The sequence below is a fragment of the Suillus discolor genome (assembly GCF_016758755.1).
Source record: "Suillus discolor strain FC423 chromosome Unknown F5147scaffold_56, whole genome shotgun sequence".
NCBI classification, from domain to species: domain Eukaryota; kingdom Fungi; phylum Basidiomycota; class Agaricomycetes; order Boletales; family Suillaceae; genus Suillus; species Suillus discolor.
In genome coordinates, this window is record NW_024541303.1 from 19,781 (window position 1) to 40,752 (window position 20,972).

At 48.5% G+C, this 20,972-nt stretch overlaps 8 protein-coding genes across 8 annotated transcripts; 4 read left to right on the forward strand and 4 right to left on the reverse strand.

Moving 5' to 3' along the window:
• Nucleotides 1-38: 38 nt before the first annotated feature.
• On the forward strand, nt 39-401 carry F5147DRAFT_582448 (uncharacterized protein; the record flags this gene model as incomplete). The annotated part of the gene is made up of 1 exon (XM_041431653.1): nt 39-401. One exon carries the CDS (start codon nt 39-41, stop codon nt 399-401), a length of 363 nt encoding a protein of 120 aa, XP_041289300.1.
• A 465-nt stretch (nt 402-866) lies between these two features.
• Nucleotides 867-5,925, reverse strand: F5147DRAFT_711093 (uncharacterized protein). The gene is made up of 14 exons (XM_041438300.1): nt 4,515-5,925; nt 4,372-4,464; nt 4,121-4,320; nt 3,975-4,073; nt 3,819-3,923; nt 3,258-3,763; nt 3,100-3,208; nt 2,802-3,050; nt 2,248-2,748; nt 2,082-2,196; nt 1,787-2,030; nt 1,551-1,736; nt 1,104-1,499; nt 867-1,050 (listed from the first exon to the last, which is right to left on the reverse strand). The coding sequence occupies exons 1-14, from the start codon at nt 5,714-5,716 to the stop codon at nt 967-969; spliced, it is 4,089 nt and encodes a 1,362-aa protein (XP_041289301.1). The 5' UTR covers nt 5,717-5,925; the 3' UTR covers nt 867-966.
• A 111-nt stretch (nt 5,926-6,036) lies between these two features.
• On the reverse strand, nt 6,037-7,545 carry F5147DRAFT_813595 (uncharacterized protein; the record flags this gene model as incomplete). Its single annotated transcript, XM_041443497.1, has 6 exons — nt 6,037-6,425; nt 6,473-6,750; nt 6,804-6,849; nt 6,906-7,168; nt 7,224-7,456; nt 7,510-7,545. The coding sequence occupies 6 exons, from the start codon at nt 7,543-7,545 to the stop codon at nt 6,226-6,228; spliced, it is 1,056 nt and encodes a 351-aa protein (XP_041289302.1). The 3' UTR covers nt 6,037-6,225.
• Nucleotides 7,546-8,042: 497 nt separating this feature from the next.
• Nucleotides 8,043-10,087, forward strand: F5147DRAFT_331290 (mitogen activated protein kinase). Its single transcript, XM_041429250.1, has 13 exons — nt 8,043-8,215; nt 8,274-8,313; nt 8,378-8,396; nt 8,444-8,573; nt 8,635-8,678; nt 8,729-8,828; nt 8,878-8,925; nt 8,979-9,020; nt 9,078-9,264; nt 9,320-9,399; nt 9,463-9,541; nt 9,596-9,796; nt 9,858-10,087. Exons 1-13 carry the CDS (start codon nt 8,174-8,176, stop codon nt 9,956-9,958), a joined length of 1,113 nt encoding a protein of 370 aa, XP_041289303.1. The 5' UTR covers nt 8,043-8,173; the 3' UTR covers nt 9,959-10,087.
• A 392-nt stretch (nt 10,088-10,479) lies between these two features.
• F5147DRAFT_813597 (S-adenosyl-L-methionine-dependent methyltransferase) lies at nt 10,480-15,051 on the forward strand (the record flags this gene model as incomplete). The annotated part of the gene is made up of 18 exons (XM_041443498.1): nt 10,480-10,683; nt 10,753-10,792; nt 10,849-11,191; nt 11,246-11,468; nt 11,517-11,969; nt 12,018-12,127; nt 12,178-12,405; nt 12,458-12,803; nt 12,854-13,254; nt 13,303-13,491; nt 13,547-13,780; nt 13,830-14,093; nt 14,146-14,376; nt 14,420-14,460; nt 14,507-14,581; nt 14,635-14,729; nt 14,785-14,877; nt 14,929-15,051. The coding sequence occupies exons 1-18, from the start codon at nt 10,549-10,551 to the stop codon at nt 15,049-15,051; spliced, it is 3,624 nt and encodes a 1,207-aa protein (XP_041289304.1). The 5' UTR covers nt 10,480-10,548.
• A 112-nt stretch (nt 15,052-15,163) lies between these two features.
• Nucleotides 15,164-15,607, reverse strand: F5147DRAFT_582499 (uncharacterized protein; the record flags this gene model as incomplete). Its single annotated transcript, XM_041431657.1, has 1 exon — nt 15,164-15,607. A coding segment is annotated over one exon (444 nt), but the record flags the coding sequence as incomplete, so codon positions are not given.
• A 52-nt stretch (nt 15,608-15,659) lies between these two features.
• On the reverse strand, nt 15,660-17,965 carry F5147DRAFT_711131 (uncharacterized protein). Its single transcript, XM_041438301.1, has 5 exons — nt 17,766-17,965; nt 17,668-17,712; nt 16,437-17,601; nt 16,183-16,388; nt 15,660-16,132 (listed from the first exon to the last, which is right to left on the reverse strand). Exons 3-5 carry the CDS (start codon nt 17,556-17,558, stop codon nt 15,979-15,981), a joined length of 1,482 nt encoding a protein of 493 aa, XP_041289306.1. The 5' UTR covers nt 17,559-17,601; nt 17,668-17,712; nt 17,766-17,965; the 3' UTR covers nt 15,660-15,978.
• Nucleotides 17,966-18,018: 53 nt separating this feature from the next.
• F5147DRAFT_331641 (Cullin repeat-like-containing domain protein) lies at nt 18,019-20,351 on the forward strand. The gene is made up of 6 exons (XM_041429251.1): nt 18,019-18,414; nt 18,471-18,585; nt 18,633-19,093; nt 19,153-19,337; nt 19,397-19,946; nt 20,000-20,351. Exons 1-6 carry the CDS (start codon nt 18,090-18,092, stop codon nt 20,200-20,202), a joined length of 1,839 nt encoding a protein of 612 aa, XP_041289307.1. The 5' UTR covers nt 18,019-18,089; the 3' UTR covers nt 20,203-20,351.
• The last annotated feature ends 621 nt before the right edge of the window (nt 20,352-20,972 follow it).

The window sequence follows — 20,972 nt, forward strand, 5'->3', positions numbered from 1 at the left end:
TTTCTGTCACGTCGCTTCAAAGGTCGTTCTGCATCATCATGTCCAACAACAACACTGCCGACACTGGATCTAATGGTCCTGCGATTAATAAACTAGACAGCAGTCTTGAAGCAGACATCGCTCATTTGAATACTCTTTTGTCAAACGGCTCATTGGACGGTAGTCACGGAACAGAAGACCTGATGGAAATGCTGGCACGTCTGGATAGTGCTGATGGTGTGGCCGAGGGTATTGAAGGGAGATTGGACGGGGTATTGGGAACCCTAGATAATCTTTTGACATCCCTCGAGACCCGTGATGAGGCGAGCATCGCGGAGAAAGCAGTATCAATAGAGGCAGAACAAGTCATCGTCTCATCAACAGAGAGCAAGACTACCGACGGGCCTACTCCCTCGCATTAGCAAGGCAGTCTCTGCAGTAAGTAGCACTACAGTTTATTGATCATATGCTGTGCCTGATACTGTTCTGTACTGCTTGTCGCAGTCGTTCACAACGTGCCCCGACATCACAAGCGACCTCACAGCAAGTCCTTCAAACATGCCTAGCATCAGTCATGACACATGACGAAGTCGTCACCAGTCGTGTCTCTGAATCATTCTGCAAATGGGCCTACTTAATCTCGAGAAAGATGTTGTTTGACCCATGCGGAGAGATTGGAGAAGCACGGGGTCCCAGCCCTCCTCAGAGTACTATACTCATGTCATTGTCAGGTCCTGTCTTCAACTGTTATAACTGCTGTAGGGTGTCCCTGACCTGAGTACCGTCGAACTCTTCAAAAATGCACACTGTCTGTAGGAGATCCGGGCTGTAGGTTATAGACGAGCCCACAAATGACTTGATATTGAAAAATTGAAATGTCTTTCATGTAAGTGAGCATACACTATCGCGGTATGTGTTCAAATCCTCCGGGGAATAGAGGGGGACAACTAGTGCATGAGAGGAATCATGGGATATCAACATTACGGATCATGTATCAATATCCTCTATAGCCATCGGATCAAAGCGATTTACAGTACGAACAATGTCCCGGTCCTTCTTTGCGAAAACAAGCTAGAAAGCAGTTAGTCAAATCACATCAGGAATGGCATAAGATCCACACTTACCAAGTACGGATTCGCAGTAGACCCTGTGGTGTCAGCCAAGACCTCGTTTTTCGACACCTCCGTAACCTGATGGTCATTGTACTTGAACCAATTATCAGGTTGTTCCGGTACATGTCGAGAATAGAAGAAGTAGTGTCCAAATGAGGGTGATGAGCCACGATGTATGAAGACGGAGGTCAGCTCATATGCGACCGAGGTATCATCTTTCCAAATATTCTCCAGCTCTTCCTTCAGCTTCGATACCGCATCCTTGAGTTCGACAATCTCAGTCTCGATCATATCCTGTTCGCCGTTGATGTTTGCAATGAGCTCTTCATCGACATCCGGGAGGATAAGCGTTTCTTGCTTTGACAAGAAATCAAGCGTGTTTTTGAGCGATGCAGGGAAAGGTGCGTGCTAAGGTAATCTATGCAGTCAATTCACAAGAAATACACACAGGGGTCTTACCTTATCTTGTGTCAGCAAGCGCAGACGTTCACGTCGGATGTTCAATTCCGCCTGTACCTCCTTTGACCTAGCCCTCTTGCCTGGATCTGCGGTATCAAGGAACCGGTCCATATATATCGTCTCGCCAAACTTGACATAAGCTTGCGATTTGTATGGTTGGAGGGTCTCTCTGTTGAATTGCACCCGCTATTCACTTGTTTAATATATATCGCTGAGTTATCTGGGCAGGCACTTACCTGAAGTTGAATTTGCAATAATGGTGGTAGATCGACCAGTGTCACCTCCATCCTAGCTTTCTCGCCTTCGTAGTCAACGACATCGTCAAAGTATCCACTTAAGCCATCGTAGATATCAAAGCCGCTATCGGCCACATTCACGGGAAGATGCGAGAAGAGGTCTTCTTTCTCGTGTGCCGAAGTTCTGGGATGCCGCTGGGCGGGGACTTGTGTAAGTCTTTGCCGCAGTTTCCCATAGAATAGCCTGGCGAATCACAGGTTCATGTATGTACCTGATGGAATTCAAAGTACTCGCCTCTTCACAACACTATTCTGATTGTCCGAGTCACCCAGCCCATCGAATTTCAGAAGCGCGATCTCAATCTGGAACATGCAATTGTCCATGCATTCAGAGACATCATGTTGCTTTCCTACAACCAAGTATTTAGATATGACATCATTCGGAGTATAGTGTGCCTCACCAAACATCATAACGGAGTCTGATTGAGTAGGCTTGCGTGTAGGTAAGGGAGGAGCGGTCTTCTGCTCCTCAACCTGCGGGTTCTCATGGTTCACAATCTCCACATCTGGAAGCGGGGATGGCAGCGGCATCGTGCTTGACGAGCTTTCCCCATGCAAGCGAGGAGACTTGGACCCACGAGATGGTTGGGATATCATGACGTACCCATTCTTCTCTTCCGTGATAGGAGACGTGGGTGTGTCAACATCCATATCCATGCGTTGCTCGTCGCGTGGCCGCTTACCGAGAACCGAGCCATTTGAGTCAGGTGACCGCACGGGCCCGTCCTCAACAAGCGTTGCATCTGTGTCGTTCGAGGAATCGGTACCGCCTCTGTCAGCTTCCTCTTCCTCTTCATCTCTTGATGTTACGAGTGCTAACTTTGCAAGATCAATAGTCGGTGTGACAGCCTGGTTCTCACAGAATTGGAGCTGCCAAAATAAATCGGCCAACTGACTGACGACTACATTGATGATAGTTTTAGCTTGGGGTAAAAGGAGTGGGTGGCAGACATACATTTCTTCGATCGCAGTATCTCGCGCCGCGTAATTAGCCGTCCACCAACCCGATGCCGTTTCAGGTCGTCCTCCGAGTACTTTTCGTCTTCAAGGGCCTTCACATCAATGTTGGCCATGGAAGCGACAGCCTCACGAAGCTCCCTAATTGTGTAGAAGTATTGGAGCAGCGAGTTCAAATAACAGGTGTTTCCAAGTTGATTCAGGCCTCTTGGAAGATCGGCACGCGTTGAAGCCACAATATCTCCAGCTGAAGCGCCTCGGTTAAATAGTGTATCAAAACCTGGGCAGGTACTTACGATCTTTGCCTTCTTCTAGGAAATGACGCAGCCGGCTGCTGTCCCTCACTTCTGCAATTGTTCTCAACGCTTCGCGCCACTTGTCAGATTGATGGGGCTGCTCCTCGACCTATTGATGTTCATCAGAACCGCAAATGAGGCCACGGAGCCTCGCATACCCGCATCATGAACACCGTCAACACAAGTTCATCATCCACATCCGCGGAAACCTCTAGTACCGAGTATGCACGTGAAGGGTCCATCTGGTTCTTTGACGACTCAGAAAACAGCTTCATAAGGCTCTTACTACCCCTCGATTGTGCAATCATCCTGAAGGCCTCGTTCGCATCACGTTGGAGCTGTGTGCAGTCCTTTGCGTCACGCCAGGCATTTTTGATGGCCGTCCGCCATGCTTCCGCAAGAAAGCTGTCTTCAATGTCATCTTCAAGCTCCAAGCGTAGCGCGCCGTCCTTGCCAAATCCAAGAACTGCAGCAGCATTTTGCAGGTCCTCCTCCGTGAATCGCCCACGAGAGCGCTCTTCGAAAACTAGGGCCTGCAATTCCTGAGACGGAACGCCACCGAGGGATTGGATTGCGGCGACGATTGCGAAGAAGTGGGTGAAGTAGAGTACGGTATTGGCAGGGTCACAACGGCATTGAGCCATGTAGGCGAAGATGAGAATATCTAAGCACCGTTAATACTGAGCAGATCTAAACGAGCGGACTGTTCAACTGCTTACCTGGAGAACATGTTGTAGGGGTTATTCCTAACGTCTTCCACGTCTGCAGCAGAGGTACATACTCTGCCAATGAACCTAACGGATACGACAAGGACGATCTCGGGACTGTACAAATAGCTCAGGTCTGCCTTTCCCCACAGCAAAACTTAACCTTACTCTGATCAGGGTGTGCGCCGATCGCCTGTTGGTACATCTCTCGGGCACCGTCGATTTTGACGTACAAAGGGTGTGGCGTATACGACTTAAGCGCAGATGCTGCGCTTCATGAGTGAGTGATACAGGAAACCAACAGTATCTCTTACCGAAGCGACGTTGGTAGTCTACTAGATACGCATTCGTCTCGACCCAGAAACGCAACAGCTTCATACGTGCCTCCTGACCTTCTGGACTGCTGAGTTCAGTATTTGGGGGTGACAGAAATTCGTCTGTCCTCTCCTCAGGTGTGCCCGGAGCTTCGATGCGTGTGATGATGTCGAACCCAAGTTGCTTGAAGATATAGCTCCTGCAAATGAATTCATAAGCTGCGTTGAACAACAAAATGAAAGCTCCTGACGTAGTTGGGGACCACCCGATCTTGTTCTGGAACGCCTTCCCAGAAATGGAGAGCTGACCGTTCTTGCCTTTCCATAATTTGTTTTCGATAATTCTGCAAAGAGATGAGATACCATCACGCACGGAGCGAATTGATGGGCGTACGCGATCAGTGTCTCCCACCCACTGACAACAGACTCATCAGGCTGCCTCCCGATGGGAGGGTGTTCAAATCTATACTTCGTAAAATCCTCCACGTATTTAAGGGCAATGACGCCGGGCATAGCTTCTGATGCAATGCAATAGACGGAGCACTGACAGCAGACATAAAGATCAAGCAGTTCGCCCTCTACATGTCCCTCGGGCAGGTCTTCGTTCATCTTGACATCTGATTCCTTGAATGCATAGTCATCGATATTAGCAGAAGTGATTTTCCGACGCCTTTGCTTCCTCTGCGCAGCGACTTCCCAAGGGGCACGGTGGAATGCTGGATTGAGCTGGCCTGAATCAACGGCCTTTGGATAGCAGTGGAAGTGATGTGTTTTCTTGGACTTGTCAGAAGAGTCGTCAGTGCAAGAGACGGTGCGTTTACGGCGGTCTTGGTCAGGGAGGGGTGGGTGCTTTTTGAAGTCGAATGATTTTGCAAAGGGAGGGACAATGTTGGATGTTTTCCACTGGAGGAACACCCAACCATGGTGTCGTCTGCAGTAGTATGTATTGGCATGGGGAACAGCGCGAAGGATTTCATCGTGGCTTGGAGGGATGAAAGGGGATACATCCCCAGCCGGCCTCACGTCAGGTGCGGTAACGCTTACCGAGAACAATGAATGTTCAGCGTTATGCAACAATTCAGTAACGAAAGGCGGCAGCATTCCCGGCCCTGGACGGTTTCTCGTTCCCCGCAGTTCTGCATCCCACCAGTTCGTCTCCTCCTCCTGGTCCCGCGCATCAATATCCATGACCTTTTGGGATGTTCCGCCGGCCCAAGAATTGTCCCACGGCATCGGTTCATTCCAAGCATCATTTTTGTTCCAATCATCACCCCACTTGTGCTCGACAGACGGCCAGTTGTGATGGTCGTCGGCTGGGATGAGCGCAGGGACTTGATCGGTGCCGATTGTATCCTCTGAAACGAGCTGGGGCTCGCGAAATACAGTGTCATAGGTTGGCGGGGGTTCGATGTTGACCTTTGTGTGAGCGGATCCTGCAGAGCCCTTCGGGCGCAGCGGCAATGGTGGAGGCGTGAGCCCTGCGTTCGATTTTGAGGCTGACGCGTAAAAGGTTTCTGGAGGAACTGTCCCCGGGGGAGTCGGTTGGTGACGCACGGGTTTGTTATTGCTGCTGCTGCTACCGCTGTTATTATCCATACTGCTGTGCGCCGAATATGATGGTGAAGATGTCGAGATTCAACTTGTCAAGGAGAAGCCCTGCAGCACGGATAACACGATGAGATAAGCTTTGTCGTTGTGCGGGCTAACCAAGACTCGCACTGGTTGCTCAGATATGAATCATGCAGATTCTGACGCCCAATTGTGATCTCAGTGACGAGAGATGAAATCGAGTAGACGAAGTACGCGTATGCTTATGTAATACAAGCCCTGACGGAGATACAAGATAAAAGGAAGCAGCGACTGCCATTAATATTACTTGCTGTAGATGGGGAAGCATACATGTAAAACCTTCATACGTACTCATTCCCTCAGTTTCATGCTGATACTTGCCAGCGTACATGCGACCCGCACTTGACGGTGATGGTTTTAAAATATCACGTATTTGGTTGGGAAAGGTGGAATAGTGTGATTGAAATAAGGTTTCGATACCTCAGCTCACATTCGATTGCAAGAACGGGTTTCGAAACTTGATCGTCGTAGGACTTCTATATAGATCTACTTGATATCTGCTGCTCATAATTTATACACCTGACAAAGAAATACTTCAAGGAAATGATAGCTTGTTGGATAGCACGGTCACTTACCTGGTCTTTGGTGTAACCAAGTTCCTTGAGAACACCATTTAGTTCTCCCTGCTCCCTGCCTTTCTTTGCGCCTGCAATCGAGGCAACCTGTCCAGGCGGACCTATGGGGCATTTAGTCATTGACGCATTCCAAATGTGTTGTGCATACCGCAGATGAAGACCTTCACTTTCTCGCCCAGTGATGACGGAGCAATGTGCTGCTTAATGAGGTCAGCGCTAATATATCCAGTGGGACCCTTCCAGTTGGTATCGCCCTTGTCGAGGACATATACGACATCGAAAGTTTCGGGGTACTTTTTCTTCATGGCGTCGAACTCCTCGCGAAGTATGATATCTTGCTCAGTAACATTAGCGAACAAAAGCTTGAACTTCGTCTTGTTCGTCTTGTCCGCAAGAGCATGTTGTAGGATCTGGTAGAGTGGAGCACTGTGATTGCGCAGTAAAGGCAGTGATGTAAGTATAAAAGACCGAATCCTTACATTCCACTTCCACCACCAATGAGGCCGACTTCTTCCAGCTCATTCACTGAAAGAGGATTAGAATCCAAGCGTCTTAGAGTATCAAAAAAAATCCATAATCACTCTTCCAAGGCCATTTTGGCAGAGGACCTTTAATTCTGAGAGTGTCCCCAGCCTTGAGAGAGTGAATGTGTTTGGAGACCTTGCCTGTCTCATATTTTTTGATGATAAAAGTGAGCTCTCCCTCCAAATCAGACGCTGAAATGGGGGTATACGGACGACACATAGGTTGACCCTTGTCATCCTTGAAATCAGGAGTTTCGATGTAAACACAGGAAGCAATCGGAAGAAGCGAAGCCTCGCCCTTTTCGAGCTCAAGCACAAACCTGAGGGACATATATGAGCGTGGGGTTGTACGTAAAAGGTAGCCTGAGGTCTCACTTAGAGGTGTTGTGATTGCAAGGCTCCACCTTTTTCAGTTTGAGGTCAATGAATTTTGACGGGTCAAGAGGACTCTTCAGGTCCTTCTTGGCAGTTACTGCCTCCCCTTTGCCAAAGCCCATGTACACATACGTGCCGAGACCTACAAGACCAGCGCCACCGAGGTAAAGTCCGAGGCTGGATGATTTTTTAGCACCAGCTTCGGTCGAATAACGTCTACAGCTGCTCGTTGCCTAATACACGCACATGAGACTAAGACTAACACATTTTCATAATTGCTTACCACAGAACGGGCGAGCGTCGCTGCTCGGATGAAGGACATGATAGTTTAATGGATGAAATGATCGTCACGGGTTGTCTCGGGCAAATTCGGTCTGAGCCTGAGAATCGAATGGTTGTCAGACAAGCTCATGCCAGACGGGCGCGCGACGGGGTTTCGTAAAACCACTAGTGTTCAAGCTGTGCGATTTATTTCTGGCAACTGACCGATTCCTGCCGTTTTGCACCTCGTGTATTGCTTCGAATTCAGGCGCGGATCGATCTCAACTTTTCTGATCGCTACTTGTATTCCTGGAAGCCCCCGGTCACTGGTACTTGCAGCAGTCACTATCCACATTATTTGCATTATTAAATCCATTGACTTTTGACTCCAAATATTTCTAAGATCTGAAGGATCCGAGGAGGTCATTCTCCGCAGTGTGGAATCGAGACTCTGGAGAGCTCTAGAAGCCTAGGGCATCACGGGACCCCTGGCAGTAGCAGTTTCATATCCAATCATATCCTAGATTGAGATTCGGTGGTCAGCATTGTCATCACTATCTAACATCTCTCTCTCCCTCCTCGTTCATCGGGTTAATAAACACACTTGTATAAACCTTTCTACTGACCGCCGAATCCCTTTTCATCTTTTCATCTACCTCGGGTTAACCCTACGCCAGCCAGTCTGTGCCATGTCTTTTGTCAAGCTAAGCATATTTGGCACCTCTTTCGAGGTGTGTTGCCTGTGTATGTCTTTGAAAATAATTGATTCACGATTTGCTGATTTCATAGGTCACTACTCGCTATGTCGATCTGCAGCCTGTTGGAATGGGTGAGTATCAACCATCCTCTCGATCTGCTCGATGTCCAAACTCTAGACTAACAGAGATGTGTAGGGGCATTTGGCCTTGTCTGGTATGTTGCAAGTTTGAGATAGACACATGCACTCATAGGCGGTCTAGCTCTTCTAAGGATCAACTCACTGGGTCTTCTGTCGCCATCAAGAAGATTATGAAGCCCTTCAGTACCCCAGTTTTGAGCAAGCGAACATATCGTGAGCTCAAGCTCCTCAAGCACATACAACATGAGAATGTACGTCTCAGACGCGCCACGCAGAATTCCCTGCTCACACATGTACTATCTACACGTGTAGATCATCAGTCTTAGTGATGTGTTCATCTCGCCACTTGAAGATTTGTATGTCCCTACTCCAAACCCTAAACCCTTAAAGTGATTGATTATCACAGGTATTTCGTTACCGAACTCCTTGGAACCGACCTTCATCGACTACTGACGTCGCGACCTCTGGAGAAACAGTTTGTCCAATACTTCCTATATCAGATTCTGGTACGTGATGATGTTGCAACTCTTCGTCCATCGGTCTGATCTGATCTAGCGTGGACTAAAATATGTTCACTCCGCGGGCGTGGTGCACCGAGACCTCGTGCGTCTTTTGTTCTGTCTATATCTGTGATCAGTTTTGAGATAGGCACACAGAAACCCAGTAATATTCTTGTCAACGAGAACTGTGACTTGAAGGTTCGTCAGGTTCATCACATCATCATGGGATATCTTATGATGTCATCGCTTCTACAGATATGCGATTTCGGATTAGCCCGTATCCAGGACCCCCAAATGACCGGCTATGTCTCGACGCGATATTACCGTGCCCCTGAAATTATGTTAACCTGGCAAAAGTACGATGTTGCGGTCGACATTTGGAGTACAGGTTGCATATTTGCTGAGATGCTCGAAGGAAAACCTTTGTTCCCCGGGAAAGACCGTGAGCGTTTACGCGCCTTCATTCTCACCTTCTGACGTCATGCCTTCGTTTCAAGATGTCAATCAGTTTTCCATCATTACCGAACTATTAGGCACTCCTCCAGATGATGTCATCGAAACTATCGCAAGCGAAAACGTGGGTGATACTTCTAAGCTATGGGCTAGGTATTCCCATTCTCACATTGATCGATCGCTGTAGACTCTCCGCTTTGTGCAAAGTCTGCCCAAACGCGAGCGCGTGCCTTTCAGCCAAAAACTCCGAACTACCGATGCGGATGGTATGGCACCATTATGGCTCCTGGTGACGTACTTGTACTAATGCTCCGCCACAGCTTTGGATCTTCTAGAAAAGATGCTAGTGTTTGACCCTCGGAAACGCATAGATGCTGCGGAGTCACTTGCTCATGAATATGTGGCACCGTATCATGATCCAACCGATGAGCCCGTGGCTTCTGAGAAATTCGACTGGAGCTTCAATGATGCCGACCTCCCCGTTGACACGTGGAAGGTCATGATGTACAGCGAGATTCTGGGTTAGGGTTTCTGCCACATTCATTTTTCACAGCGCTTACGGTATATTTGGTGCGTTTCTAGATTTCCATCAGGTTGGGGACACGTCTACATCAGCGAGCGGTATACCCGAAGGTGCACTAGCAGGACCAGACGCACCAGCAGGAACTACACCAGCAAAGTGAATCTTCCCATAGTCCCATCTTGTTTTCAGCTGGATGTCTGTTTTGACGTGGTCCTTATACGCAATATCTTTTTTTTTACTGCTGCATTGAAGGAGTACAGGTTTTTGGAGTGCCTTCGCTTTTGCGGACACGAATCGTTCACTACTACTATCTCTTTCAGAACCAATCACTTGTAATGTCTTCAATTTTACATAATGAGCAAGCAGGATTGTATGTACCAATCAATATCTTTTCGAATACACGCACAGATAGAACTACTCACAAGTACCTGGATTCGCGTAGTATTGTTGTAGGTCCTTGAACATGAACCGCAGTCATTCGTGTGGTTGTTGAATATATACTACTAGAACAACCTTGGTTTAGAGCAGACCCACTTTCGCAAGTTTGCAAGGTAAACTGAAATAGGACTTCCTGATAAGACCGCTACTTCTTGGCTACATCCAATGATATCAGTGCGTTAACAGTGTATGTCACGTAGACGGTAGGAAGAGTTCCCTTTTTTAGGTTTCAAGTTGTTACAATTTACAAACTCGGCCCGCTTCTTTCAGCAACACCAGACTGAATATCGGACTCAAGAAGGCGTGACAAGGATGCCACCTCGTCGTAGACCGACCGCGTTCGAGATAACATATCCTGGTGAAGTGCAAGATGAATCCGGCAGTGGTACAGATGGGGGGAATAATCGCCGGCGTCAACGCGATGACGCGGATGACTATCATGACTCAGTGCGTGTCATGATTCATTGAGATCGCGAAAGCGTATGCTTGATAGTAACTGTTCTCTCCATCTCACAGCGCTTAAAACGTCAGAAGACGAACGAACGTCCCCGAGCACGTGTGTTGGCATCCATTTCCGCTGAAATCTGATTGACTTACAATACACCATCCCAGCGAGATATTATCAGCCGGAGAAAAATGAACTATTGGAGACTGAGGACCTTCTTATTATTGGCGAAGATCCAGGTGCACTAGAAAATGGGCAGAAACCGACCCGGATCCTACATAACTTTGCGTTTTTCGACCCTACTCGTGACCTGGTCATGGTTTCCCTTTCTTATCTCGATAAGCACCGCGAGAACGATGATCATATGTTTGAGGGTGCAGGTGAGGTTACTTCAGTCCCAGAGAACGATGAGGATGAGGGCCAGGAAGACGATCTTGAAGACGACGATCCCCAGTTTATTCGCATCACAAATATCCTCGGCTATTCTATCGACTATACCGAAGATGAAGAGTAGGTGCTCTTCTTTTTTGGATTTACTTAATAATATACGCCTATTGTGTACAGTCCAATGTACATCGAATCCGGCCACGCTCGGTATCGTCTGGGTGCTCCATCAAAGGATTACCGACGGGAGTTCAGAGCATTCTTCCTACCGCACCGTGTCGTTCAAGCGATTGTGTCGTCCGCCATACGGGAACCGGATATGCAATATCATGACTTTCTGGCCAGTTTTTCAACCATAGAAATTGGCAGTATTCGACTTGGCGAGCAATATCTTTGGGACAGTGTGAGAATTTTTTCGGTTGTTACCAGATTTCACTGCAACGTATCGTAGGTTGCTGAACTGAGATATGCGCTCGAGGGTCTAGAAAATTCTCAACAACTGCGTGCCACGAATATAATCCAACACCTTTTAACAGAGCCTGCGCCTCCGATATTGAGATCCGTTGAACCACGTCCTCGGCTACGAGTTCCGCCAGTAGCAGTGATCACTACCAGGGGAAACAAAGATATCGCCGTCCTTCGTCCAGAAAATCAGAACGCGACGCATGTAACGCCGCGAATTGCAAAGTTAGCGACCGGGTGGTTTAGAGAACAGCTAGTGGTTGTCGGTCCACAACCTCGTGTTGAACCTGGGATCCCGTATGATGACCTTCGGAAGAGGGTCAAGGAATTTGTGCAGCGAGTATCTATGCGGAGGGAAATTCGATTCCGTCACGCGGAACAACGCATTCGTCCAGGTTCACGCTGGCTCAAGTACATCACAATAGATGGCAATGATTATGCAGTATGGTATTGTTAATTCCTATCGTGTCTAGCTTCACATTGCTTGTAGGTTGGAGATACCATTGTTGTTGCCATTGGGAACGATGACCAGAAGAGGCCTCCCGAATTGCCGGACCCAGAAGATATACCAAAATATGCAACCCTGGCAGACTACTTTTGGTATGCTCCTAGCGTTGATCCATTTCACTCACCGACTCCCTTTTCTTCAGGTTCGGAAAAATCATGTACATCAGTGATGAGTTTGAAAATGCTCATGTCGAATGGTTCGAGCACAGCACGAAAACGGCTATGGAGCAGCTTGGACACCCCCAAGAATTGTTTCTGACCAATACATGCAGCACTGTTGAATTCGACCTTATCGTCGGAAAAGTTCCGGTCCAGTTTGTCAATCCTTCAAAAGATATGCCTGTCGTCGGGCCTTATAACTTTTTCTACAAGTCATGCACCTTCCACAACTTTTGAGAACCTCGCTGATATTTCTGCCTGAAGGTTCATATATAACAGCCTTGATGGTTCATACACTGAAATACCACAAGAACGACTGCAACGCAAACAGGAAGAGCTCCCGTCCGACCACTGCCCTGTGTGCTTAATGGTTGACGAGGGAGAGGAAGCACTCGCTCCCCACAAGATTCACCGCGGCTTTGCATGGAAAGACACTAAATATCATCTTCGTGACATTGTTATGATCAAGGCTCAGGAGGGACTGTGTCATATCGGTCAAATCACCCGTATTCATATTCAGCAGTCAGATGACGATGGTTGGGTTCGATTAAGAATGTTTGGAAGGATTAACAAGTTGGGCCTTCGACCTGAGAGTGAGCTCAAGGATGAGGTGAGTGTACACAATTCATGTATGAACTTCACTTTATTCCAGGTCCCCAGCGCCATCTCTTTGTCACACGAGACAAAATGAACTTTCCGATTTCCAGCATTATTGGAATGTGTCATGTCTACGTGCGGGCAGCTGTGCCAGAGCTCAAAGAATGGCTCGAAATATCGCCTTATCACTTCTATGCTTGCTACTCCTTCCCAAGCCTCGATGTGACCTCCTGGGATCACAAACACAAACTTCTGCCTAAAGATCTTCTAGTCTGTGGATACTGCACTGCAGAGAACCTGGATGAATGGAGGAAAATCAAGGAATTTTTGAAGAAGCAAAAACCCCTTCGTGCTTTAGACCCGTTCGCCGGAGCCGGAGCTTTCGGGTTGGGGTTGGAGGAATCCGGCTGCATCGAAGTTACCCATGCGGTTGAAATTTCCCCGAGTGCCACAAAGACCTTGAAGTGCGCATTTTGCCACTCGTTTCAGCGATACTAACAAGGAGTTAACAGAGCCAACTCTCCTAAAACGATGGTGTATAACCAATGCAGCAATCTAGTACTCGCAGCAGCGATTAGATCACACACCAATCTTAACGTTCAACGATTGGAGAAAATACAACCTGATATCACAGAGGACCCGTACATTCCCGCCCCTCCAAAACCAGAGGAGATCGATTGTATCATCGCTGGGTTCCCCTGGTCGGTGATAGCGTATATACACACTCTATTTGGTCATACTGAAGCTTTACCTTAGCCAGCCCCATTCGCGCCTGAACATGTACGTTAAGGCAAATGACCGCAAGAGCAACCTTATCCTCAACGTCCTATCATGGGTTGACTTTATGCAGCCAAAATACTGCTTCTTTGAGAACGTGCGTGGGTTCTTGTCGTTCGGTCTAAAGGTACGGCAAGCCGGGCCATATAGAGTCAAAGGGGGTATTCCCATGGGCGGATTGAAATTCTTGATCCGGGCGATGACTGACATGAAGTAAGTATCGCTCAAATATCAAATATCTGTCCAGTATCATACTTCTCAGCTACCAAGTGCGCTATGGGATCCTACAAGCTGGTCACTACGGTACTCCTCAAACCCGTGTGCGATTTTTTATGGTCGCAGCAAAGCACGGTCAACCCCTTCCTCAGCTCCCTCAACCTACGCACGCCTTCCCTACGGTGGACGCGCTGGGAATCGATTTGCCAATTGGACACCATATCAGACCTATTTTGACACAGCCTGGCTACGCGCCTCACCAATTTGTCAGTATTGACGATGCCATCAGTGACCTCCCTCGATTCGATTGGTACAGCCGTATTATCCTAAAATGTGCTACGTTCACTAATTATTGGTTACAGGGTAAACCCGAGACCACCCAGGGATCCAGCCAAACGACGGGAAGAACGGGAACGCGCTCAGACGATCCCACCTAAGAAATGCAAGAAAGATCGCCCCTGGTGCGGATACTTTGGAGCGAATGTAGAGTACGAGCATGAGCCAATGACGGCATTCCAAAAGTGGTGTCGTGAAGAACCTTCGAAAGATCTGCAACAATATACGCGGACCTACGAGGCCATCAAAGTCGAGAGGTAAGCGACGTCCTCGCATAGTAGATGTTTTTAACCTGCGTAGAGTTGTAAGTATCCCGATGAGGGCGGGTGCAGACTATAGGGGTACGTGTCTTTTTGCAGGACTTTACAATGTTGACGATAATATCAGAACTGGCGGGGCATCTCTGGGAGTGGCACTTCGCAAATCCATCTTCAGCTACTGCACGCACGGGTTTCAAACCAGGTACTCTACTCCCGATAAAGAGTTATTTGTGACGTTTGACTTATGGTGTATAGGTCTTTATGGACGAGTTAACAAGAACAGCTATTTTCAAGCTACTGTCACCAACGTTGACCCAAGTGCAAAGCAATCCCGTGTGCTCAACCCTTACGTGCGTCATTGATTCCACTACAGTGCACCTAACCAAATGAGTACGAATCGTGCAGTGCAAACGCATTGTCACGGTGCGCGAACTCGCTCGGTCACAAGGCTTTCCCGACAAGTTTGTGTTCTATGCGGAATATGATCGTGTCGTCACGGTGTGTGCTAGAACAACCCCCCACACACTGCGCACTGATCGAATAACATAGATGCATAGACAGATTGGTAATGCCGTGCCATGGCCAGTCGCGATGGCAATCGGCCGCGAGTTAAGGAAAGTGCTGGTGAAGAAGTGGTGGAAAGAGCGGGAGGACGCCATAGTGGTCGACTGAGCTTGTGTAACGCTGAAAATACAACGAAAGTATTATTAGCGAGTAAATGTAAGATGTCCAGACTCCATACCGCACAATCGCAACCTGCACAACATTTATGTTGGCGATTTGATTAGCCGTTGGTAGCGTGATGCTCGTCATTGACGAGCTCATATCCTACCCACACAACCTCGGAACAACTCTCACAACCAACGAGGTGTCTTCCTGCATCCAAGTCCTCTTCAATGATCCTGTATGTTCCACCACATCTACAAGAATGTGTCCATACACCCTCCTCTGCTTCCTCAAAATCTTCCAGTGAGATAACCTGCGCAGGACGCGGGCCAGTGGAGGTCTTTACTCGAGTATTTCGAAGAATATCATCATAGGCTACACGGGAGGAAGCATTTGACAATGTGGTATATGCTTCTTTGAGGAGTGCGATGTCGACATCTACGGGTGGTATAGTGGATGAGAATGATCGTTTGTCTGGATGGGAAGTAAGAAGAGCCTTATGGTACGCTGATTTTATTGTGCTCAGCGGGGCATCGTATGTTATCCCAAGGAGCTGGTAGAAATCGATGTTGGGAAGGATATCCAGCTTGCTTGAAGGTGATGGTTTGTTGTATTTACATAACGAGCTGATCAATTTGGTGATACGTGATGATTACCACACCTGTAAGTAGTAAGGGTATCGATCTACGTAGGCAAGTCGAGCAAATGGGTCTCAAAATAAACGCAGGGACATGGTTAATGAGAGTAGGGTAAAATGACGTGGTGGTAGACCAAGATGAAATGAAACTAAGTAGAAAAATGGGCAATGTGACTGGTAGCATGAAATGTAATTACTAAACAGTCCAGTATTATTCCGAGTCCATCGTCTGTGTACATATCGACATTAAAGCAGATTCCCGTGAAATAAACAGGCTGTAAGCAGATGAGGGAAGTCTACATGATTGTGCAGTCCTTGTTGGTGGCTGCATTCTTGGCATCGGATCCGTCCCGCATGACTCCGCCTTGTTGTCCGATAGGTGGGCCCTTGAGCCGTTGTTGGGCACGCTTATCACCCAGTTCTGCGGCTTTCTTGAAATACGACATCGCTCTGCACGTATAAATCAGTATCGAATTCGGGACTAAGACAAGATCACTCACTCTGGGAGGTCTGGCGGGGTACCAATCCCTACTTCCAAGAAGTACCCGACAGCGTACATCGCCTTTGCAAGTCCAGCATCTGCTGCTTTGCGTGCCCAGAGATATGCTTCTGTGTCGGATTGGGGTAACACACCGGGTGAGCCGACTAAGTACCAGGCTGTGAGCGCGAAACATGCATCACGATGATTCTGCTGCGCTGCGATGTTCTGCGCAGATACATTAACTTTGGCGCGCTAATCGGTGAGGGAACCCACATAGTAATGGATTGACAAGGCTGGATCCTGGGGACAACCTAACTTCCCATACTCATAACATTCCCCTAACCGGTAAGCACTGGGAGCATACCCGAGTTCCGCCGCTTGTGCGAGTAGTTCCACGGTATACTCCACATCAACAAATACAACGTTGTCTATCCCCCGTTCGTGCAACAAGGCAAGCTCATGCAAGGCGTGCGGGAACTCGGCCGTTGCGTGCTCCGCAGAGCGTTTCAGCCATTTGACACCCTCGCGTGGCCGTTTTGAAAGTCCGAGCTCGCCATTAAGTTCAGCAATACCAAGACGGTACATAGCGCCAGGGTGAAGTGCTGCCCCGGCTTTCCGGAAGAATTGGAGAGCCTTGGCAGATTCGCGCCTGCAACCCCATCCATTCTCACAGCAAGTTCCTGCACGATATGCGGCATCTGGATGTCCGTGTTTTGCTGCGAGTACGAATAGTGGGTACGCCCGATCAAAGTCTTGCCTGCTCTTGTAAGTGCCTAGACCATTGGCATAGCAGTCTGCAAGGAAATATTGTGATGCTGGATGTCCCCGGTCTGCTTGGCGTTTGAGGAGGCTTGTGGCTTCATGCACAAGATTATCGCGCTTTTCGATTGCCTTTTCAATTTCCATTACATTTCCGGGGGTGGGAGCCGGGATGGGGAAAGATTTAGATGCATCAATCATGAATACTGCGAATTCGAATTGGATGTCTGGATCCTGTGTTTTCTTTGCATTTGCACGATATAGCTCGAGGGTACGCTCATAAGAAAGTAATGAGGCTTGGTTGCCCGGGCGGAGGTGTGAGTGATCTAAAAGGGGACCCTGGGACAGTTGTGATTGAGAATGAGACCGCTGAGGTGGGAAGGTTGTGCCGTTATTCTGTTGGGCACCATAAAACTCATCCGCAGCATCAAGTGATTGACCTGAGAGTCCCAAGGGTTGATCATCGTCATCATAGTCTGGATCTACTGGCTGTTGTGGGGACTGGTAATGGTTCGGGGAGCCTTGAGCACGGGGCTGGCGATGACGGCGCGGTGGCTCTGGGATATAATCTGGTTGGTTTGCCGCATCATCCGCAGCATAGAACGAGTTTGGCCGTGACTGAGCGTGGGCGTACATTACTTAGTACGATGTGAAGAGTCGAGCTGATACTTAGATCAAGCTGTTCGATTGTCAAAAATGATGTTAAGCTGGACCAGCGAAGCCTTGAGGATTGATTTGAACCCACTATTACCTGGCGAAAAGGAGTTATGTGGTCGCTCCAAGGGCTGTACTGGTAACACCCTAGTTAATTATGGTACAAGAAGCAAGCACGGATTTGCCTACGGAGTGGCTGACTATTGGACCAATAACACCACACACGGTCGTCGCTGCAGCCGTCGATGAGGGGACTATTCACTAAATCGTTCTCGGTGTGGTCTCTGACGTCGACGGAGTCGATCGCCAGTAAGGAGAGGCCTCAAGGCAGCTGCAAGGCTTGCAGTGGATAAAGAGAAGCGGGCGATGAAGTGAACTATGTAATAATAATATTACCGGTGTGAGCCGGTTCACATGATGTCGAATGCGGTGTCAGGTCTTCACCGACTCCGACAATCAGCCGTGGTCGTCCTCAACGTCTAGGACGACCAGCACAAACGGTTTTTTTATATCATGCAGTCATTGCGCACACGCAGGCCCTCTGAGACGCGCACCGTCAAGCGCCAGGCATCCAAACTCGAGAAGAAGCCTATCAATAAGAATGTTCGCAAGTCCACCGTCGATGACAAGATAAAGAAGCGCATGTCACTGCGCTATGCAGAGATATCTGCGCCCACCGAAGCTTCTGTTCCGGATGTGCCAAGTGTTCCCATTGGGCTGCGTCCAGGTGCAGTGAGGGACCCAGATGAGCTTGTCTTGGAACGTGCCAGTATCAGAGAGGACCCAAAAGTTATAGATCAGAGGTTGCTGGACAAGGAAGACTTTGATCCAGACACTTGTGAGTACTGTGCATTTGTAGTCCGGATGTTCTTACGCGTTCGACACGCCATACAGATTTGAAGGCCAAACTGGCTAACTCGACCGAGGCGGAGCTTAGGTCTCTCCAGTCTTCACTCAGATCGTCCAAGGATGATACTGCTGTCGAACTACAGCGGAATGTGTTTAAAAAGTATCCCAAAATATTCTGCCCCGTCGAATTCGCTAACCTTACTACAGCTATGCTGAATTTGTACATATTTCCAAAGAAATTTCTGTCCTCGAGAACGAAGTGCTCGAACTCAAAGAAAGTCTTTCTGAATGGAAGTCTATGCCGAGCCTTTTGCACATTGATGAGTCTGCCTCTGCTTCGGAGCGGCGGCGCAACGTCCGTTCATCCATTGCGGACCTTCGCGTGCTCTATGCGAATCAGATGCAGACACTGCACACTCAAATCGAGGGCTCTGCGAAATTTGCTCCAACAACGCCAGGCAGACATGTAATTTACGAAATGGACGGGATATATGCTCTCAACGCGGCAACTTACAGGGTTAGTAACACTGTCAAGTTTGTCGTACTGGATGATTCTGTGCTCGTCGCGAAGAGGAGGAGGAGGAACAATGGAGAAGGGGGACGGCTGGTGGCAGAGAGATGTTGGCCTTTGAATGAGATGTTAGTTTTGGATACGAAAGATACAGCAAGTGAGTGTGATTTGGATTGTAGAATGTATATGATATCTGATCGACCTGGCAACTTGAAGCCATGACAAATGTCTTTAAAGTTCGCCATCAAAAGGAGACATATGTTTACAGAACGGAGGCACCCTCTGATAAGAAGACTCTTCTCGGACAGTTCCGCCAGGTTGCTGAAGAACTTGCAATCCGCAAACGCAGGGAGCGTGAAGGCGAGCACGAGCGACGTAAGAGCATGTGGACCAGTGGAGATGTCAGCCTTTATGCCTCGAGTGATTCATATTCGTTATCTGACATGATATTCTTAAGCAGCGCACCTCTATGACATTGCATCCTGATAAGGTGCCGCCCCTTCCTGACTGGATGGCTGAGCTTGCCCGCAAAGCGGGCGTTGACGGGGATACTAGCGCACGGGACAAATCCGAGAGCGATGCCCGCTTCATCAGTGATTTTTCGGACGACCTCACAGTCGCCATCGCTCTACGATCCTGGGAACGGGCCGTTCAGCTAGTGGAGGAAGGTCGAGCCAAACTTTCTTCCATACCGTCATTGAGCGCCAAGCTCACTCCTCTTACGGCGAGCCTCACCTCAGCACTACTCGATGCACTCAGTGCGCCTGGGAACCGCAAGAATACTGCAGTGAGCCTCATTGGTCACTTGTTAAAGCTTGGACAAGGTCCAGCTGCGAGGTTGACATTCTTAAATGCACGAGCGGGGGCGGTGGACCGGTACGTCAAGGCCATCAGATTCGAAGGACATGTCGGGATGTATGTGCACGATCTGGCTTTGGTCGTGTTTACCGGGATCAAGCACACAGCAGATTGGTTCCTCGCAGGCTTTGTAGAGCATGATATGACTAGCAGTTAGTGATTCTTCACATTTTTCATGCAATCCTCCTTACTGATAGGCACCAAGCTTTGATTGACTGGGCCAAGAAACAGATTGAGATGTATGCTGAAAGGTTCAGAAAGCAGGTCTATAGTTCCGACGTTGAACAGCAGACTATCAAAGAAGCACTCAAAATCACACACAATCAGAGTCGCAAGGTTTGTCCATTATCTCCGCTATCAATTCATACTAATCTGTACTCCTGTTTTTCCTTCTTCCTGTTTGTGTAACCCATCCACTTACATACTGCTAAGCTCCTACAAGAATTTGGGCTTGACTTCCGCTATCTCCTTGACGAGCTTCTGGTTCAGGACCCCCAGACCAACGACACCTGCGTTGTTTCCGCTACCTTCCATGCCCCTTCCCTAGCGCCCTCCATTTCACGCTCGCACACACCACAATCTACATTATCCTTTGCCTCTTCCTCAACGCCTCCCATACCTCCAATTCCAATTCCACCTACCCCTGACTCGCCTGCTCGCCCTACTACACGCTCCTCAACACCTCTGCGCCCAGTCAGGCAGATGCATGACTCCGATACTTCGTCGAAACCTGTGCGGGATAGCCCAGCTCCTCCACCACGCTCGTCAGATCGTCCTGGGAACACTATCAGACCCCCTCCAGTTGCTATTCCACAAAGGGAAGGGATGTTTTGACCACGTATCCTATTACCAGTCTTTGTTCAACTTTATTGGGTGTTCGTGGTAGGCATTTTACCGCCTGAGATGACAAGTACCAAAGTATGTGATTTCAATCTCCAGCGCTGTCACGGGTTAGTACCAGGGCTAGAAGAATGAATGCGACCCAGACTCAATTGTCATCTAGTGATTGCCTACGCCTTCCTCCCTCAGATACCGCTTGTCTCCTACTCTGGAGTCCACGTATCTGTCCCTGAAATGTTTTGATAGCATGTACTCATTCAGACTTGCACTCGCATTCCCTATTTGTTATGAGCATTTACTATCCAGACTCCAGAACCTTTCAACCTCTATGACTCGTC

What these genes read in the sequence shown, in the direction of transcription:
- F5147DRAFT_711093 (XM_041438300.1), bottom strand. Translation starts at nt 5,716, where the DNA reads ATGGATAATAACAGCGGTAGCAGCAGCAGCAATAACAAACCCGTGCGT. An exon ending in ATCGGGTGGTCCCCAACTAC is followed by an intron (nt 4,321 to 4,371) that starts GTCAGGAGCTTT and finishes ATTCATTTGCAG; the next exon opens with GAGCTATATCTTCAAGCAAC. An exon ending in TGACGGTGTTCATGATGCGG is followed by an intron (nt 3,209 to 3,257) that starts GTATGCGAGGCT and finishes GAACATCAATAG; the next exon opens with GTCGAGGAGCAGCCCCATCA.
- F5147DRAFT_331290 (XM_041429250.1), top strand. Translation starts at nt 8,174, where the DNA reads ATGTCTTTTGTCAAGCTAAGCATATTTGGCACCTCTTTCGAG. An exon ending in ACGAGAACTGTGACTTGAAG is followed by an intron (nt 9,021 to 9,077) that starts GTTCGTCAGGTT and finishes TCGCTTCTACAG; the next exon opens with ATATGCGATTTCGGATTAGC. An exon ending in GATGTACAGCGAGATTCTGG is followed by an intron (nt 9,797 to 9,857) that starts GTTAGGGTTTCT and finishes GTGCGTTTCTAG; the next exon opens with ATTTCCATCAGGTTGGGGAC.
- F5147DRAFT_711131 (XM_041438301.1), bottom strand. Translation starts at nt 17,558, where the DNA reads ATGTACGCCCACGCTCAGTCACGGCCAAACTCGTTCTATGCTGCGGAT. An exon ending in CCTTGTCAATCCATTACTAT is followed by an intron (nt 16,389 to 16,436) that starts GTGGGTTCCCTC and finishes GTATCTGCGCAG; the next exon opens with AACATCGCAGCGCAGCAGAA. An exon ending in ACCCCGCCAGACCTCCCAGA is followed by an intron (nt 16,133 to 16,182) that starts GTGAGTGATCTT and finishes TTATACGTGCAG; the next exon opens with AGCGATGTCGTATTTCAAGA.
- F5147DRAFT_331641 (XM_041429251.1), top strand. Translation starts at nt 18,090, where the DNA reads ATGCAGTCATTGCGCACACGCAGGCCCTCTGAGACGCGCACCGTCAAG. An exon ending in AGACTTTGATCCAGACACTT is followed by an intron (nt 18,415 to 18,470) that starts GTGAGTACTGTG and finishes CACGCCATACAG; the next exon opens with ATTTGAAGGCCAAACTGGCT. An exon ending in AGAGCATGATATGACTAGCA is followed by an intron (nt 19,947 to 19,999) that starts GTTAGTGATTCT and finishes ATAGGCACCAAG; the next exon opens with CTTTGATTGACTGGGCCAAG.